At 42.9% G+C, this 18469-nt stretch overlaps 1 protein-coding gene across 1 annotated transcript in view; it reads right to left on the bottom strand.

Moving 5' to 3' along the window:
- Positions 1 to 17888, bottom strand: part of LOC137795056 (sphingosine kinase 1-like) — a 30095-nt gene extending 12207 nt beyond the window's left edge. The window contains exons 1-2 of the mRNA XM_068592287.1: positions 17409 to 17888; positions 4113 to 4262 (exon numbers count right to left, since the gene is read on the bottom strand). Coding sequence (XP_068448388.1) covers positions 4113 to 4262; positions 17409 to 17835 — 577 coding nt within the window. The 5' untranslated portion in view covers positions 17836 to 17888. The remainder of the gene's footprint in view (positions 1 to 4112; positions 4263 to 17408) is intronic.
- Positions 17889 to 18469: the final 581 nt, after the last annotated feature.

Here is an 18469-nt window from a genome sequence, read left to right as displayed (position 1 = left end):
GATGGCTCTAAAATATCCTCAAGGGATTCACTGAAGTTAGACACGAGAATGGTCAAATATGGTACATCCATCACAATATGGGACAGACCGGTTCAGACTCTTTACACTCTCACAGCAAAGTCAAGACGTCATAGAAAGGGAAGGGGGAATACTTTGCCTCTCTATTTTTGTCTGGTATTCTCTAAAAGGGTACTTTAAAACTGTAGCAGGCCCATTGTGCTCTCAACATTGGGGTTCTTGCATGAGACAAACCACAACATAAACACAAAATTCGAGATGGCGTCGGCAGAGATATCCTAACGTTTAGTATGAGCAATGCACCAAACATTGCACCTTTCATTTTCTATGATGCAAACAAATTTACATATTTCATAGGATATCTTTCTAAGATCACTGCGCTCCTTGTTCATGCAATAGTTATCTTCACATCCTCACAAGGGCTAAAATGAGCTCCAACACAGTACACCTTGTTAAATGAGCCATGGCGTTCTTTAAAGGAGCCACGTGGATGGTTGTCGTGAAAGGAGAAACAGAGAGAGAACAAAAAGGAGCAGCACTGAGAGGTTGTTCGGGGAGATATCCGTCTCCTCCGGTAAATATGTGTAATTCGTGTCGAGCAGATGAGTCCGAGCACGAGAGGAGGACGAGCATGATGCTGTCGTTTAATTAATACTGTGTGACAGACATCTCAGGGTGCCCGAGCAGCGAGGGAGACCGCCTGAGAGGAATCAGTGTGCCGTCTTTATTACCACACTATAAGTATAACCAAACGCTCGCTCTCTTTCTCACTCCCACAGCAGTTCAGTCATGCTTCATCTGCCCTCCACCCCTGGCAGTGCCCACAGCTGCTACACAGCCAAGGATCCCATAATGAGTCTGCCTACTTCTGTTAGCGTCGACATACAAGAGGCCTCCAGCCGCGGGCAAAGATACTCAAGAACAGATAGACGTGCCGTTAAGCAAGTGTTGTGGACAAACATGTTATCATAAAGCACATGTTCTTCTATGGTCAAATTGAGTGAGTCCCAGTTATTCACGATAAGCTTCCCCAAAATTAAAAATTAAGACAGACAAAAACACAAATGTGAGGAATGGAGAGTGTGCTCTGAAGAAATGTACTGTGAAATTCACAGAAATTCATAAGTGGCAGCCATTGACAAGTAACTTACTATGAAACAAAAAGCCAGTAAACAACTTGCAGCTAAATCACAGTAAATAACTGTCGATTTCACAGCCATTTTTTTTTACAGTGTGCTAATGTCTGTTAGCATGTCTGGTTGTTTACAAGCTACAGCAGGCATGTAGCGTCAGCCAATGCATTTCCTCCCATTTATACTTCTACTCGACTGTATTTCAGACAAGACGGTATTGCCAGACAAGACGGAGCAACTGATAGATGCAACAATGATGCCTTGAGAAGCAACTGTCTTGTTTTATGTAAATCTGCACGAGGCTGTAATCGAGAAAAGCCGACGCGCAGGTACCAAAAACTGCAGTTTCTCAAATGTCCACTTGAGTCTGGCTCCAAAAGCGAGTCAATCCTTTTACAGCAGGAATGAACACGTTTACATTGTTTACAAAAACAATCCCGTGTTCGTGAGAACCACATGAGGGGATGAATTTTTACGTTTAAAATATATTAAGAAAAAGTTAGACATAATTGAGGGTGTGGCCGCTCTGAGTGACAGGTAGCACCCACCTGTCACAGGTAGACAGCAGCCATTTGTCGCCTCTTTGCCCAGTTTTAGTCCGGCGATTTTGTCATTGTCAAAACTACAGTTACATTTTTTAATTTAATCAGGTTCTATTGATTAAATGTACAAATGGTGAAACTGTTCCTTATCTGCAGTATATTGATGCTTTTGCTCCTGGGGAAAAGCAGTGTGTGATCACATGCAGATGCAAAGTAATCATTCAATCTCATCTCCGCAGTAGCCTGGCCCATTAAAGGCAATGGAGGTTTCCAGAAATTAATAATCTAGTAATGTTTGCTCATTGTGGGAAGGTACCGCGTTGCTAGATTTTTAATAAACGCAGCCGAAGGGCTTGAACCACGCCGACTCTGCTCGGCGTGTGAGCCAAGGTAAACAAAAACACTCTGACTCTGCAAACAGCAGAGGAGGCCGAGAGGAGCCGAGGAAAACGCAGCAATGTAACAACACGGTGGCATCCGGCAACGACGGCCACGTTGTATCTGGCAGAGCTAAATGGGGATTTGTGCCTCGGTATCAGACGCCGAAGGAAGAGGAGGGGGGAGGGGATTTGAGAACCTGAGGGGGCTGCACACTGTTGTGCATGCGGTTGGCTACACCCCCACACGAGGCCCGAAGACTCTCTGTTGATGCCAACGTCACAAATACAGCCAAATAAGAATAAAAGAGGAAATGCAAGCAAAGGGCAGGGTCTCTGTAGATACAGACACCACCACACACTTCTCCTGGGTCATTGAAGATGGAGAAGGATTATTGTAATAACTTGTATTTTTGGAGAACTCCTGCATATTATAACTTTTTAATGAATCGTTTACCATATAGAGTCATTGGTTACAACATATATACAAGACAACTTTTCTGAAGTTGTCTTGTATATTGTTGAAATGTGTAGCTTCTCTGACTCCGTTGTCACTGACCCAACAAACCGAACGATTATCCAAGTGCAGTGAATTATGTAAACAGGATTGTTTCTCGTACTATGGAGCCCTGAATTGTTGAGGAATTACTAGACTACATGTAAGAAAAACTAAAATCTTGACACTCTTCTGCTGAGGCATCATTCAGGGCTATCTTGGAGAGATTAGAGTGAAAGTTTTATTTTGAGAAGTGTATCTGTCAAAGGGATTTTCTGTCACTGTGGTATTCAAATGTTCCTTTCAGTGGCCATGCTTTTTCATGTAGATGTAGATTCGGGGATTACATCTATTATGTATTCTCCGGGATTAACTTGTCAAAAAGTACAACTCCGAAATCACAAAAGGCTCAGTTTTGTGTGTGTTTTCTCTGGCACAGTAGCAGGAAGAGGATTTCTTCTGCGTCTCCGTCTGTCTGCCCTCTTTTTCTCTATCCGTGCACCCCCCGCTGGGATGAAAGACTTTGCTTTGCCAGTTATCTGACACCGCACTCGTGAACAAACCCAGACAGAGGGTGAAACTCAAAATAAAAGACGAGGGAAAACTGAATAACTGCAATGATCCAGCTAAGCGTATGATACAATGTGGGATGAGTGAGCGGGTCTAATACGACACTATATAATAATTATCCCCCCCAGTGTAGATTATGATTGCATCAAGATTGCATCAAATCACGGCAAAGGCGGATTTTCTGTGAATGTGTGTTTATCACGTGTGTGATTTTTTTCATCCATATGTGTGTGTCACTGTGTGTACACACATTGATTGCATAACACATCTGCATGCATATGGGTCAGAGGCACTTGATCGGCATAATGACAGCAGGAAAAACACGAAGAGGATTTAAACCAGAGGAGGGGTACTGGGACGGAGGGAGAGACATGGAGGGAGGTGATAGTGGTATTGCGTGGTCCTTGCTGAGATGTGTGTGTGATTGTGTGTGTGTTTGGAGATTTGTGAGCGCTGATTGTGCGCGGGGTTTAATCTGCGTTGGTCAGATAAGAATCAACGTGTTAAACGATGATGTTGAGGTGATAAAATGATAAGACCTCAAGTGTGGGAAATTAAGTAACGACATCTTTGCCAATAAATCAATGACAGATGGAATAAGGCTGCGTTGGATACATATATTTTGTTTTGATTACAAATCATGTGATATCATTTATTTGTAGGATCTAAGACATTTCTTTACCATCTGAATGAATGTTGTATTCATATTTGAAATAATGCTTTTTGGGGGGAATTATTTTTATTAATCTGATGAGGATCAGCTGGTATGAGAGGAAGGGGCGGGGCCGAATCTCTGGTTTATGTAGAAAGGGACATCGGCACAGTCTTTGACCTCACGCGAGAACTCAAGTTAAACCGCGGATTTTGTTAAAAAAGTGGACGAGCGCTCGCAGCTGGTTTGCGCATAAAGCGTACGAGCAGTGTTGTGTACATTCTCACGCCGTGCTTCACACATGTACCGGTGCCTCTAACTCACCGGTGATGACCAGAGTGTGTGTGACTCCCGCCTCGTTGAGCATGCGCTGGATGTGGTTGTTGTAGAGAGTGAGCGCCTGTCCTTTGCCGCTCTGTGGGTTCACCAGCAGCATCATCCGGCTCGGACGAGACAGCGCGCTCATCAACACCCCTGCAGAGGACAGAGGAGACAAGGTCACTTCTCCACAACACAAAGCCAGATTTGTACATCGAGGCTATAATATGACACTGGAGCCTGGAGAGTTTTAATTTGCTTGTTTTTCAGAAGACTCTCTAACCACGGCCTCCTGTTCCGCTTTGGAAACCTTGATCTCAAACGTATTTATTCTCAGCCCTAGTTTGAGTTGTACTTTTTGATTTAATATATTAACATACAAAGGCGCACAACTAATAGTTCATTATTTCTCCTTCCATCTTGCTCCAATTCAATTTAATTCAATTCAGTTTATTTTGTATTGCCCGAAATCACAAATACAAGATTTGATTTGGAGGGCTTTACAATCTGAACACATAACATCCCTGTCCCAGAACATCACATCAGATCAGGAAAAACTCCCCCAAATAAAGATAGTAAAACGCTTTAACAGGGAAAAAAGGGGAAGAAACCTGAGGGAGAGCAACAGAGGAGGATACCTCTCCCAGGATGGACAGAAGCAATAGATGTCATGTGAAAGCCACAATATATGTCTTTTCATGCACATTCGCTCTTTTAGAAACCCTGATGTTCTTAGAAGGATAAGTTATCAAGTTTTTCCAGGAAAAACTGGAGAATGTCGACCTGATTATTTTTTCTTCTGTTATTCCAACGACAGAAACCAGCTTTTAAGTTCAGAAACTCAAGAGCAAAGCAAAGGAACATATCTACAGCGACGACAAGCAGGAGGGAACATGTGAATCTTTGTCCCGGGATGTTGGGAGATGAACACACACACACACACACACACACACATGCACCCTTATCTCTCCTGACAGACTTTGGCTCCTGCAAAAGAGAAGTTGGACGGGAAAAATGATTGTTGGAATATATTTAACAAAAAGGAAGGAACTGCTGCAGTACACGACCGACCCAGGAGAGAGAAGGTAATGATGCCTAATGCAATCGAAACCCTCACATATTAATATACAGAATATCAAACAGCCGATGATCACTTCAACATTTAGATCCGGTCGAGAAAACCGTGTTTTTGTATATTTACTGTAGTGTTTACCGTTTGTTTGTCATATTTAGATGCCGCTCAGCACTGTGTGTCAAGTTCTAATCAGAAATAAAGTATAGTAGAAATTAACTTTGAGAGTATATAAGGGATTAAATGAAATAATATAACAGACGGTAATGTCGACTGTTATTATCTACAACAGAGATTCTCAACTAGTGGGTCGCAGACCTGTTTTCAGTGGGTCAATGTTTGGGCGGAAAAGAAATTGTAATAGAAAAATCCTGTGATTTTATTCTGAAGGGTCTATTCACACTCCTTAATGCTGTGTTCACACCACGCTTTCCTGCCGGAGAGGAGGAGGGGCTTATCGCCGTGAAAACGGTTTATCCATCATGGAAGAAATAACCACTATTTCTGCATTGTACATGATGTGGAAGTCACAAAAACGTCGGAACATCAAGCGCCCTTGTCTCTGGATTCATAATATTATCCGTAAATGAGGCAAACTTTTTCAAGACGCGTCATTCACGCCGCCTGGAGGAAATATGCGTTTGAGCACTGACTCTGCATGTAATCTCTGCATGTAATCAACGCTTTTGGTCTGAACGCAGCAGAACTCCAGACTTTGAGACTCGTCAGGAGGAAAAAACATCCCCAGTTCTCCCAGTATGAATCCCTCAGGACTCAGTTCCATGTCAGAGTTACAACTCAGGCTAAAGTGAGTGCTACTTCATGTTTTTTTAGTATTTATCTCCTGATAAGGTAATCAAGAAAAGTTAACTGTGTAAACTTTAATCTTTTTTAATTGCACTTTATGTTTAATTCATTTTGAGTTTGTGGTTAAAGCTGCTCCTCAAGACTCTGAATGTTTTCCATAGTGCAGCGTTTGTTGTCATAGATTCAGTGAGTGAGTATTCTCAGCTAAAGTTACATACTTTTAGTTTTATTGAAACTGCAAGTCATTACTTGGACTTTTTGTATTTCATGTTTTTCATGTTTGTGCATGAAAGCTGTTGAGTCTGTTTAAAAAGGCTGAAGTTACTGAACTGTTATGCAAGTTGTATTAATATATATATATATATATATATATATATATATATATATATATATATATATATACATATATATATATACCAAAAAGTGAATATTTCTAGAAAAAGGAATATTTCTAACTAGTTTTTTTTTGTGAATACTATGATAATCTGTATTATCTTGGGTTCAAACTGCACCATCTTTTCATTAAATCAAATTGCAAAGTTAACATGTTTTCCTTGATTTGGTTTGTTATTCAGACCAGTGATCTACAATATATATATATTTTTTGACCATCTGTATATTATATTTACTGTTGCCATCCTATTTGTGGATACAGGCATAAACAAAAGTCAGTTACAACTGTTTGTGTGTCACACCCACGTTTTTTTAAGTAGCATCCTCTTTGGTAACTTTTTAAACTACAGCATTGATACAAATTAGTGTTAAAATATCTTGGACATCCACCAGTAGTCAGGGGGTTACACTGATCTTACACACACAGATCCCAAATCTTTTTAAGAATACAAACATGTTGCTGAAGAAGGGAGGAACTGGAAGAAGCTGGGTTTTAGGCCTTTTCTTCCTCCCGGCCTGAGGAGGAATTAATGGAAAATTGCAAGGAATAGACCGTACCTTGTTAAAAATATTAGTTTATCGACACGACACAGAAACATAGAGATGATGGAAGTCAGGGCTGATAAAACTGTTAATGGTAATGATGGATTTCCTTTACCTCCCTTCAAATTCCTTCAAATGTTTCTCTAACGTCTCAGATGGGAGAGAAGTCAGATAAGAGGGGAAACACTGTAGCTGTGGGACGACTTCACAGGTAGGTACACAGAGTCCGTCTGTTGTAGAAACGGCACGCTTTGCCTTGTCCACACACACACACGCACACGCACACACGCACACACACGCACACACGCACACACACGCACACACACACACACGCACCATCCAAACAAGTCTGACAGCTGATAAGTGAGTAATGAAGGGCGGGAACAACTGAATTGCAAGCATGAACATATCAAACTGGTTCAAAACCTAAATAGCAGGTTTGGTTTGAATGGTTACTGCATTCTCAGTGGATTCACGGCGATCCCGCTGGAATGTAGTGAAACAGGTCCCAAATATGTTCAAAGGTTTCCACGCCTTCACCTTCCCCACTGATGAGTACAGCTCGAGTCCAACTCCAGCGACACGTCTCCCAAAAAGGAAGGCAGGCAGGCAGGTATATGCTATGCCTACTTTTTTTTTAAACTGCAAACAACCTTGTGACGCTTTCGGATGAATGTTTCTATGGAGTCATCTCCAAATCATAGCAACTGGACTCCTGAAGGGATCCACAGCGATGCCCTCATGAATCAGCGGACATGACAGCTGGCACTGAGGGCCCTGACCTTGCCGTCTGTGTGGCCCGACACCCCCATGGAGCGTGTTCGCTAAAGCTAACCTCCACGCAACTTCCTGTGTGCCACCCCTTCCCTTGTCAAAACATTCAAGAGGACACTATCTATTCATCTGGGTTTCCTCTTCTGTCATTAGCTCGGCTGCAGCTTCATCGTGGCTTGGAGCCAGTGTGTGTCATGCATCTAATAAGGCCCACTCAAACCAACAGGAATGTATTTTAACCCCCATGTGGACACAGTGCAGTAGATTTGTATGGAGGTATGGTGGTGGTTCATGACAGCAGTGTCTTGACAACGTGTCTTTTTGTTTGTATAATCCCATACAAACAAAAAGACACACCCGGGTGTAGTTCTGGCAAATGCTGCTGAGAAACATATCGGGTCAAAGCCACATCATTTTGTCCAATCTTGTCTTCTGTTTCTGGATGTAGACGTTATTCATTCATTAACTAGACCACAGGTTAAGACAAAGAGCTTTGATGGGCATGATTACCTCCACAAAACAGTTGTAGGAAAAGTGAATTCCTGTCCCGGACGAAGTGATGAAGTGGGAGGCTCTCCTTTACAGGCAGACTGAATCGTCATCCAGACAAACAGCAGCCGAGATGAAAGACAACACGGCAGTGACAAATATCTGCTCTGCATCTCAGCTACGTTCCCTTCATCTGTGATTACAGACGTCTCAACTGCTCTTTTCAGACTAAGAGCATGGGAACTGTCCCAGATCTTAACGGAATAATCACTACGGAGGTATGCGCCACAGGAAATGACAGCCGAAATGAAAGGGAAAAACCCAGGAGCCGGAATAAACATATTTTTCGACGAGGTTCCCTGTAATAGCTATCTGGGTGCATACAGAGTCTGAGAATAGACGGCTTTCTTAGCTTTGTCCGACAACCCATTTAGGGTACATGCAGCAGACACGGATGAAAATTTTACTTGAAAACTCAAATGTACCATCTTTTACTTTTCCTGCCCATCGCAATTGTGTCCATTTTCATTTCACTGGCGTCGGGACGTTTCACCTGAAATGAGGGTCAAATGCAAACGTGACTCAGCAGGTTGGGTCCTGCTTTTGTGCTGTAAATGAATAAATTCCTCCACGACGTCACGTGGCCATTGCCCTGACTCGTTGTGATGACCTGTGCATGTGCGTCAACCGGTCGTGCTGGTGTCTCACTCAACTTCCTCCAGATCCGCTTCCCATCAGCAGTGAAGCATGACGAAGCATCAACCGCCTGCGACAGTTGCGAAAGTAGCGATCTTGATTAAAAAGAGTGGCTTTCATCACACTTCGCTGGGCCCACCAAACACAACTCAGCCGGCAAGCATTTGCAACTCGGTGGGACCGGTCCCACTATGTCCAGATTTATTGGGGAATTAAGAGGACAGATGAGACATCAGGACTCAAAACTGCATTTCAGTTGAAGGACAAGACGATGCTCTGTATTCCGCGTTCACCTCAAATCGCTCTGACCATAATAACAAGAAGCGTTTTCTGACAGCTACAATATCTCCTAATGAATAAAATGAACTGTGTGTCAACAAGTGTCAACAAACCAGCGGTTTACACCTCAATAAAGTCCAATACCAACGATAGTACAATGAATACAACTAATTCAAAAAGGAGTTACACATGCTCAGATCTGATTTCACTGGATCGAAACAGAACCTCGTTTCCTCAAGGCATCTTATCCGGACCATTTGAAGGGATCGAATTTGGGATGAATTGATATTAAAAGTGAAAAGTTAAAAACAGGTTTGCGTCCCACTCCTCTTTCATTTCTGTCTCATTGGTGATTTGGGCTTTAAGCCTTTTACAAACACCCATTAGGAGGGAATCCAGTTTCCACATTAAAGGATTAATGGATTAACATGTGTTTGACCTGCTACTGTACACCCTCCATCACCCCTGTAATTTGACAGATATGTCCAATCTTACTAAATGTTAGCTTTTGTCCTTGGCCAGCTGAGGGATTTCTCATATTCATGTCTATGGTAGTCTCTATCTCACAGAGTCTGATGTATCTAGAGCACAAAAACAACACATTTTAGGCGCCAATCAAAGGCTGAAGCCGACTCAAACTGACAACACACATCTCAAACTGTTGGGAGATGATTTTATGTCACGGCCGTCATCTTTTAGCTCCGAGCAGCTGAATCCAGCCAGCTGAATCTCGGGAAAAACATCCTTTTTTTGCAGATGAGATTGTCGTCCAATCTGTTCCTCTAAACTGAGCTTCATACCGCAGTTAACTACATACCAGCTGTAACCTCAGGATGGCAATTTAGAGATACAACACAAAGCAGGGGACATATCATGATTAGAGGTTCAGTCCTGCTGTGAGTCCTCTCAGATATCATCCAGAGTGCCATACTTTATTTGGAGCCCCGAGATTCGGATCCCGACTGGACTGCAGTTTAGCCGAGTAGTGTGATCAAACGAGCCCAATGGCCACAGTAGTGCAGCAGAGCTTTGGCCACTTGTCTTTACTTTAAGACCTTTTACAGCACAAACAAAAACAGATTAAAAGTATATCGCAGCAAAACTACTTTGATTTAGTATTTGATTTAGTTAGTGCATTTTGATGCTATTTTCATTGTGGAGATTTTTTATTTAAAAGGTTTGAGTAATCCTTTTTTTTGTCTAATGATATATTAATAACCATGGTATGTTTATCTACTTAAGTAAAATGAACAGGTACGATAGTATTTACATTGTATGCTACTTTGTACTGAGCCACTTCATTTCAGAGAAGAATATTGCACACGTTACACAACTATATAATAATAATAATAATAATAATATATTTAGTTTGTACCGCGCTTTAAATGGTACTCAAAGATATTTTACATGGTAAAGGCGAAAACAATAAAAGCAATAACAACATAAACAAGGCAGAGCTGAGAGGTGACATTACAACAGGAATAAATAAAACTGCACCACCGGTTAAATCAGATTATAAAAGGTGAGTTTTAAGTGTAGTTTTGAAAATGGCAAGTGATGGAGGATGTGTAAGGTGCTGGGGAGTTCAAGAGGGAGGGCTTTGTATGTGATGAGGAGAATATTGAACTGTATTATATACACATACATGTATATCATACACGTAGTACTAGCTACTGATAATGAATAATACTTTTGAATACGGGACTTTTCTCCTGAAGCAAAGGCGCCTTGTGCATCTAGAACCGGCCTCACTGCAGCAGCATGGAGGTGCAGTGAGGTGGTGACTCTTCGTCCACGGTGCCGTCTCTAAATCAAAAAGTGGAAGCTGAACACAGCAGATTTTTGCCGAGCCAGAACCACAAAGGGTGTGGAAGGAGGCGGAGGAGGAGGTGGCGGCAGTGGTTAGCTCGCTGTAGGTCTATATTAGGAAAGGCAGAGAGTTTATGACATTGAGGTTTTTGAAAAAAAAATCATCCCGCACCGTCCATCAACTACGTCTTTCTATACAGCATTGTTACGCTAAAGAGATGGAGGTGTGAGACAGAGAGATAGGTCGGCAACGCAGAGAGAGGATGTAACCCCCGTCTGTGTCCTTATGAGTATTTTCGGCTGTAGGGTGGGATTAGGGAGGGGTGGTGAGGCTGCTGTGTAAAAACAAACTTTCCAAAAGTCACTTGGTTACATTGCCACTTACTGTAATGTTTTATTTATTTTCAATTTAATTTCCTCGGGCTTAAATTCTTCATTATTGTCAGCTCGGTTGGCACTACGTTTAACAGTTTACTTTCTGCAACTATTAGCGAGTTCTGAATAAAAACCCAAGACATGAGAGAACAACATGACATTACTGCAGACTAAAAAGAAAAACAGCTAAATGCACATAAAGCGTGCAGTGTGCCAGCATATGGAGGAAATGGACTTCCCACCATTCAAAACAACAAAAAAAACACGACCACATGTTCGTTTACCAGGCGAAGGCAGACTTTCTCTGAGGTAAACCAGCTGCTCTGTAGGCTGAATGGTCAATTAGTGGTTGTTGTCGGCGTATCATGAAATGACTCGAAAGGCTGATTCTGAGAATAGCAAACTGGGTGAGCACCGAAAGCGCTTTACGCCAAGCGGTATAGTTTGAGATGTAAACATTCTGCGACAACGACGGGAACAGAGTCTCGTGGGGTTTTACGCTGAAGTGCATTATGCCAAAAGTTCACCTGTATACACTCCATCATTCAGATTTGCTCGTGGTAAAAGAGATAGAGGGCCAGACGCTGTCATTACAAGACTCAGAGCTGCAGAGCTGCTGAATCAGAGGTCCTGACAGCGCATCAAGCTCTATCGCAGCATACATCCAATGAGGACTGCTGCCACACACACACACACACACACACACACACACACCTCTAATATTCCAGTGAAAAACACACACATGGGACTGTGCTGCTGTACAACTAAAGTTAGACTTAGTTTTTCCTTTACTAGAAGCAATGAAACATGTGGTTTGTGTCGTAAGGGAATCAGGAAGTTACATCACTTTTGTCCATTCAAGACCGATTCATCACGAGGGTGTGAGCCGTGATGGGATCAGTGTTTTCATCACAACTTCTGTGAAAATAAGTTTACAACTAACTTGGTTCACGTTGAGTGAAAGATCGGGAACATGTTGCTGACCGACAGAATCAGCTTCTGCCGGTCAGCAACATAATCCTGATCTGCACTACAATGAGTCAGACAGTAACCATCATAAGCCTGAGCATGTTTTTTTAGATGTTTTTCTCTCAATCATTTGGGCTGCAACTAATGATTATTTTCATTATTGATCTGTTGATAATCTTCTCGATAAATCTAAAAAAAAATGCCTTTTACATTTTCTTAGAGAACAAGGTCACATCTTGATATGTCTTCATTTAGTCTTGATTTCTCTATTTTTTCACACAGCTTCTGAACCGGATGCCCTCCTTGGAACGGTGACGGAGCGAAGGGCGTTTAACGTGAGTTTTCTGGACCGCAGCGTTTCATAGATATTCTAAATATAGAAAGGTTAATTAGAGTTTATTGCTGTACACGACATCGCAGAGTCACAGAGAAAGAAAAGGCAGCGAACGATCAGGTTTGAGAAGCTGGAAGCACCGTTGAAATGTTGAACAATAGACCGACATGTCTCCTCACTTCTTCGTGGTGTGTTTGTCCCCGACATGATCGCTGGGTCTGGGAGGACACTGGGCAGGACAGACCATTAGTGGGAGGGTCCTTTACCTCCCCAACTTCCCAAATCTTTCCCAAAAATGTTGGCGTGCTTCCAATGACTTTAATCTTGAAGAGCGACGGTCTGCCCGACTGTAACCATTAACTTATTGGGGGAAAAAAGCATTCTGAAATAGGATCTGATATCAAACTATCAAATGTGAAATGACGCATGCCTACTCCTTTTTGGACTGCTTCAAAAGCAAACATACATTCTCCGGATCTCACATATGACCTCGAGACTTAGACAGGATTCACATGATTCCATAATTTAGCATAAACCTCTTTGTTTTGCTTGCGTGTATTAAATGATGCGTAATAAAGCATACGAACCGTCGTCCCAGCTTCAACTCTGTCTCGGCCAGAGGTAATGTATTAGTAATAGAAGAGGCCTGGATTTTGCTGCTAAAAGGAGCGGCGGCGGTCCCCCCGAGACGGTTGAATAAGGTGCTTCTGACGCTACATCGCTCCCGTTTCCATGGTTTCAGGCGTATACCAACAGCCTTCTTCAGATATAACGTTAACACATGGTCTTTACGATAATAAAGTTTCCCCAACAGGATTATTTCTTCCTGAACATAATCTCACAATTTCCCTTTCAGCCAGCTCTAAAATCATTTTACATTTCAGAACTGAAATACATACTATATTATATTAATAATGCCACTGAGTTTATTAACATATTTACATGTTACTGTGTTTGACCCAGATGCTTCTTAAAAACTAGAAACGGTTGGACCACAGTGCCGCTGAGCCTGTGTCTGCTGGAAGACAGTGCTGTGTCATTTTACCTGATGCATTCTGGGTAACCCACACAGGTAAACAGTGGCTCGAGTGCTCGAGCCACACGAGAACCCAGAGTGATTGATTTAATCGATACGAGTAATGGCCTGCTGCCACCGCCTGACTCATTATGATAATGCTGTCCACAGCTGAATTTAATCCATTCATTGACAACGTCGGATCAATATTGTTTGGGAGATACTTGGCAAAGCATCTGATCTGTCAGCTGTGTTTGCCAGAGCACGGAGGACATTTATGAGGATCTTGAGTCAGTGCAGCGATAAGTGCCAACAAAGACCGAGCCGACAGCCGGCTGGCCGTGACACGCAGTATATTCTGCTGTGAGGAAGTAGCTTGTCTGTAAATCTGTAATTATAAAGAGGCATAAGAAAACAAAGGAGCAATTTTCATATTTACATTGATTAACCAGTTGGCTCAGAATACAAGTAGACGGAGGTGCTGTGACATGTTCCCCGGCTTTGCGCCGGCGTTGTCTTTGGTCCGCGATCTGTCAGACAGCTCTCAACAACCGCCTCAAATACCAGAGAGCGCACGCCAAAGAGTCGGCCTTTTTAGTGGAACAGTATCTACCTGACAGAGGTAAAGGGATCTGTGGAAAACAGATGCTTTCTGAATAATTCTGCGAGGACGCCGGGAGTCAAGCCAACGACATTTGAACTGATATCGATGACACGGTCAAGCCGGCCGCGCTGAGCTCATTTAGACTAATGGTTTGGACGCAGAGCTCCCGAACATGATTTAGTGCGGTTCACGAGGCCGTCCTCGTAATGAGTAACTCACTGCAGACGGCTTCTCAGACCAGAAACCTGTCGTCACATTCCAGAGATACCAAAGACCCGTTTCGCATGAATGAGGTTGGAAATGAATGCGATACTGACCCCAGAACTGCTCATACATGTGACACGTGTGCAGGTAGCCCAGTGGGAGGTTCACATCCGGTCCTGTTTGACTTAATTACTTCTGGACAGCCAACCCTCAATAAAATATGTACCTCATGGGGTTTTCTGGTGCTGTTCATGATTAGTTTTGGCATTGATTAATCTGCCAGTTAATCAATTAATGGTGTCAACAATTGTTGTCCAACCAATTAGCACAATAATGTTACAAAACTTTAAGACAAAGCAGTATGTCTTTACTTTTGAGGGTTGGAATCAGTAGTTTCTTGATGTTTTTACCTGAATGGTATTAATCAACTGTTCACTGACTAATTGAGCGTTCGTTAAATCCCTCATACAAAAGTCATAGGTTAGCAACAAGACAACGCACGGCCGGTCTGATTTTCTTCTCTACACGCCAATAACGGTTTTAAATGGTCAATGGACTGTACTTGTATCGCCCTTTTCTAGTCTTCCGACCACTCGAAGAGCTTTAACACTACTTGTCATCATTCACACCCATTTACACCCATTTACACACTGATGACAGAGGCTAGCATGCGAGGTGCCGCCTGCTCATCAGGACTTTAACATTCACACCCATTAAAACGCCTCAATGCACGGCCTGCAGGAGAAACTTGGGGTGAAGCGGTGCGACACATCGACATGGACTGGGGTCGAACTTCTAATCCTTTGATTGAAGGACAACCCTGCCCTAACAGTGAGCCACAGTTGTTTTTTAAATTTGGTGAATAACGGTGCACGCCTTCACACCGTCTCTCCGACAGCAGAGAGCACTCACAGGGGCTGTTCTCGTGAAAAGTGACTGAAGAAAACTTGGATGAGAAGTTAACTTAAGCTCTCTTTCTCACATTTGCACAGAATGAATCACTGCGCCAAGTGGGTTAAAAGGTGTAATGGTCGGCTTCTGAAAGTTACAGAAACAGTTGAACACACACAAACACTTACGATGTCAAAAAAAGCGAGTTGGGAGAAGGAACGTGCGAAGCTGCTCGACCGGCCGACGAGCAGTTGTGATGAATTATACTGCTGATTTGACAAACCTACCATTTAGTCTTTCTCCTCAAATCCTCTGAGTAAATATCACATATTGTTCAACAATGCAAGGCAGCTGGAAAAACTAGTAAATCAGTTTGAGTTTTCAAACTAACTAGTGACAGACGATGAAACCTGCTTATCGACAGAGAACATGAAATACAATTAAGTTGATAGAAATTGCTCCTGATCCAGCAGGTGTTTCAACATGTGGGTAGACTGGATGGAGGCACAGGTGTATTTCATTACTATGGAGCCATTTGTGTTTGATTCTCTGTCCCAAGGTAGAACAGACGTTGCTCAGTGAACGTCTCAGGTTCAGTGGACTCACAATGCTTTTCAAAGTAAATAACAGTGTCTTTTCAGCTGCTAAGAGTCTGATCTTTCCTCTTCTGACAGGCAGGGTAGAATCGCGGCATATTTTGTCTCGTTAAAAATACATCCGCGCGATTGGGGGAATGCTATCTGGGTCACAGAGTGCCAGCGATATCATTGCTGTGTGGAGAAAAAAAGTTTGTGCGAGGCAACAAAAAAAAATAAGCTGGGACAGCTCGGTGAGGTGGACAAATAACGAGACGACTTATCTTTAGAAATCTCCAATTAGAGAATGTTTCCCAGCGGAGTAATTATACCTCTTGGCATTATATGAACTCAATAGCACATTACGCAATCACGTTTCTCAGGTGTCTTTTATGTTAAAATGGTTGTAGTCCCGGGTTACCGATATCACCACCACACCAGTCCTATTGTTGTATTCACAAGTAGGTTAAAGGTGATGAGATCCTGGGACAGATAAAGGGAAGAGAGAAGAAAGCGGTTCCAGGAAATGCATCCTAAACTCAGCAGCTGTAATGCCATCCTCTTCTTTTGTCTCACTAGGTGTGGTTTGAAGTACGTTACTGAAATGTGACCAATTGTTTTATTTATTCATTTAAGGAATCTTAGTCCGAGGAAGTGACAAGAAGCCACTTCTGTGCCGCAAATAAGCAAATATCGCTGTTTGCTTTCTAAATAGCTGCTGAGAGGAAAGATCCCCATGCCTTAAGAAATGTAAGTCTGCATGTCACAATTTGTAAGTGACACTGTTATTGACAATTTCCAAAAGTGTTTTTCTTTAAACATGGATAAACTGAAAAAAATGGATAAAATACAACTAATTAAAAACAATGGCTGGAATGAAGAAGAAACATGGTAAGTCGCCTTACTAAAGGTCATGGAAGTCATTTCTCTCAGGTGCTAATAAAACAGAGCTAATGGGATTAATCTATGAATCCATCAGCAGATAATCAGTGCCTAATTTGATGATCGTCTGCTTATTTCTTTTTACAAGCAAAGTGCAGAGCATTCTTGTAGGTTTTAGCTTTTTATCTGAGAGGATATGAGACTTTTCTTCTTTTGCAGACGAATCAATAAATACAATAATCACCAGGTACAATATAGCTCATCATTTTTTAGGGTACATTTTCTAGTGAACTCTATTTTCAGGTATCTAACAGAAGCCGTATCTCAACTAAAAATCATCTATCTATCTATCTATCTATCTATAGTGATTTTATGAGGGTTTCATAATCAAGTTAACACTAACTACTTGTCTCAATCTAAACAACATGTTGGGCTAGTATTTCTTTTTCCTTCAACTTTATCAGCACACATGTGCTCAATACATCAATTATATGAAACAGCCTCGCGTCACACCGTTTAATCCCCTCCATCACACGCAGTGATCCTCCCCACACTAAACTTCCCCCCCTTGTTACCAAAACGAGCACTCACCGTTCCTCCGGAGGGACTGCTGGCGCGCGGCGCGCTCCCGGACAGCGCGAGCCCACTTCTCCGCCTCCTCCAGGTTGGCGCGCGGGTCCTGGAGCGCCGCGAGACGAAAGCACTGCTCGGCTCTCTGGCGCGAGACCCCGGAACTCACCCAGCGCCGCTTGAGCGGGTAGAAGTGCGCCGCAAAGTACGCCGCAGGGTCCGCGTTGTCATCTTCCCGGTAAGCACGGCAGCCGACGCAGTCCTTCAGGCTGAGCACCACCTTGCTTCGCCCGACAGGTGCCGAAGTGAGCCTCTGGACGACGAGGTCCCTCTCGGTCAGGCTCACGGCGCACCGGACTTTCCGGTTACCTGTGAGCGTGAACTCCCCGTACAGCGAAACCGGGTTGAAGCTGTTGTTCCGGTCCGGCTCAGCTCTCCTCTGGTCCATCCTGAGCGGACGGGGGGTCCGGGGTGAAGCAGCCGCTCTGTCACATCGCTGCCCGCCTGGATGGTGCGAGCGAGTGGAGACTATTAGACTGCGACTGACAGCCTGCTGCTCGGACCGGTGTCAAGAGGCACGGACACAAACACACCACATCCGGCTACTTTTCAAAATAAGAGCCATACTTTGTTCCACACCGACGAGTTTTGCTCCCACATAAATACATTAAAAAAAAGACTGCGGAGAAGGCTTTGGAACAACATTTATACTGTAGGAAGTAAATAATAATTGAAATAATACATACATAAATATGTTTTGTATCTTGCTGCAGCCCTGATACCAAAGCAACTCTTTTTTATGTTTTAGCTTTCCTCACACTTTCTATGCAATCATCCATCTGATGACAGATATTGTAATTAGGGGGTGTATATTACCAAAGAAAATTTAAATTGACTTTGAACAAACAGTTGATGCTCAGTAGGTCTACAAGCTGGCAGGGGCCCTCTGAGGGTGCCCCCTTTGCCTGGTTGAAGCATTGGATTGGAGTGTGTGGTTTCCATTCATAATTCCAATCAGCCTGTATGGTGGGGACATTGTGTGAGTTATAATTAAGAAAGTGATGGAAAAGTCTAGTTTAAAA

Source organism: Clinocottus analis, unplaced genomic scaffold (assembly GCF_023055335.1).
Source record: "Clinocottus analis isolate CAN_PGR_092001 unplaced genomic scaffold, fCliAna1.0.p SCAF_27, whole genome shotgun sequence".
NCBI lineage: Eukaryota > Metazoa > Chordata > Actinopteri > Perciformes > Cottidae > Clinocottus > Clinocottus analis.
This window is presented reverse-complemented; position numbering and strand designations above follow the sequence as displayed.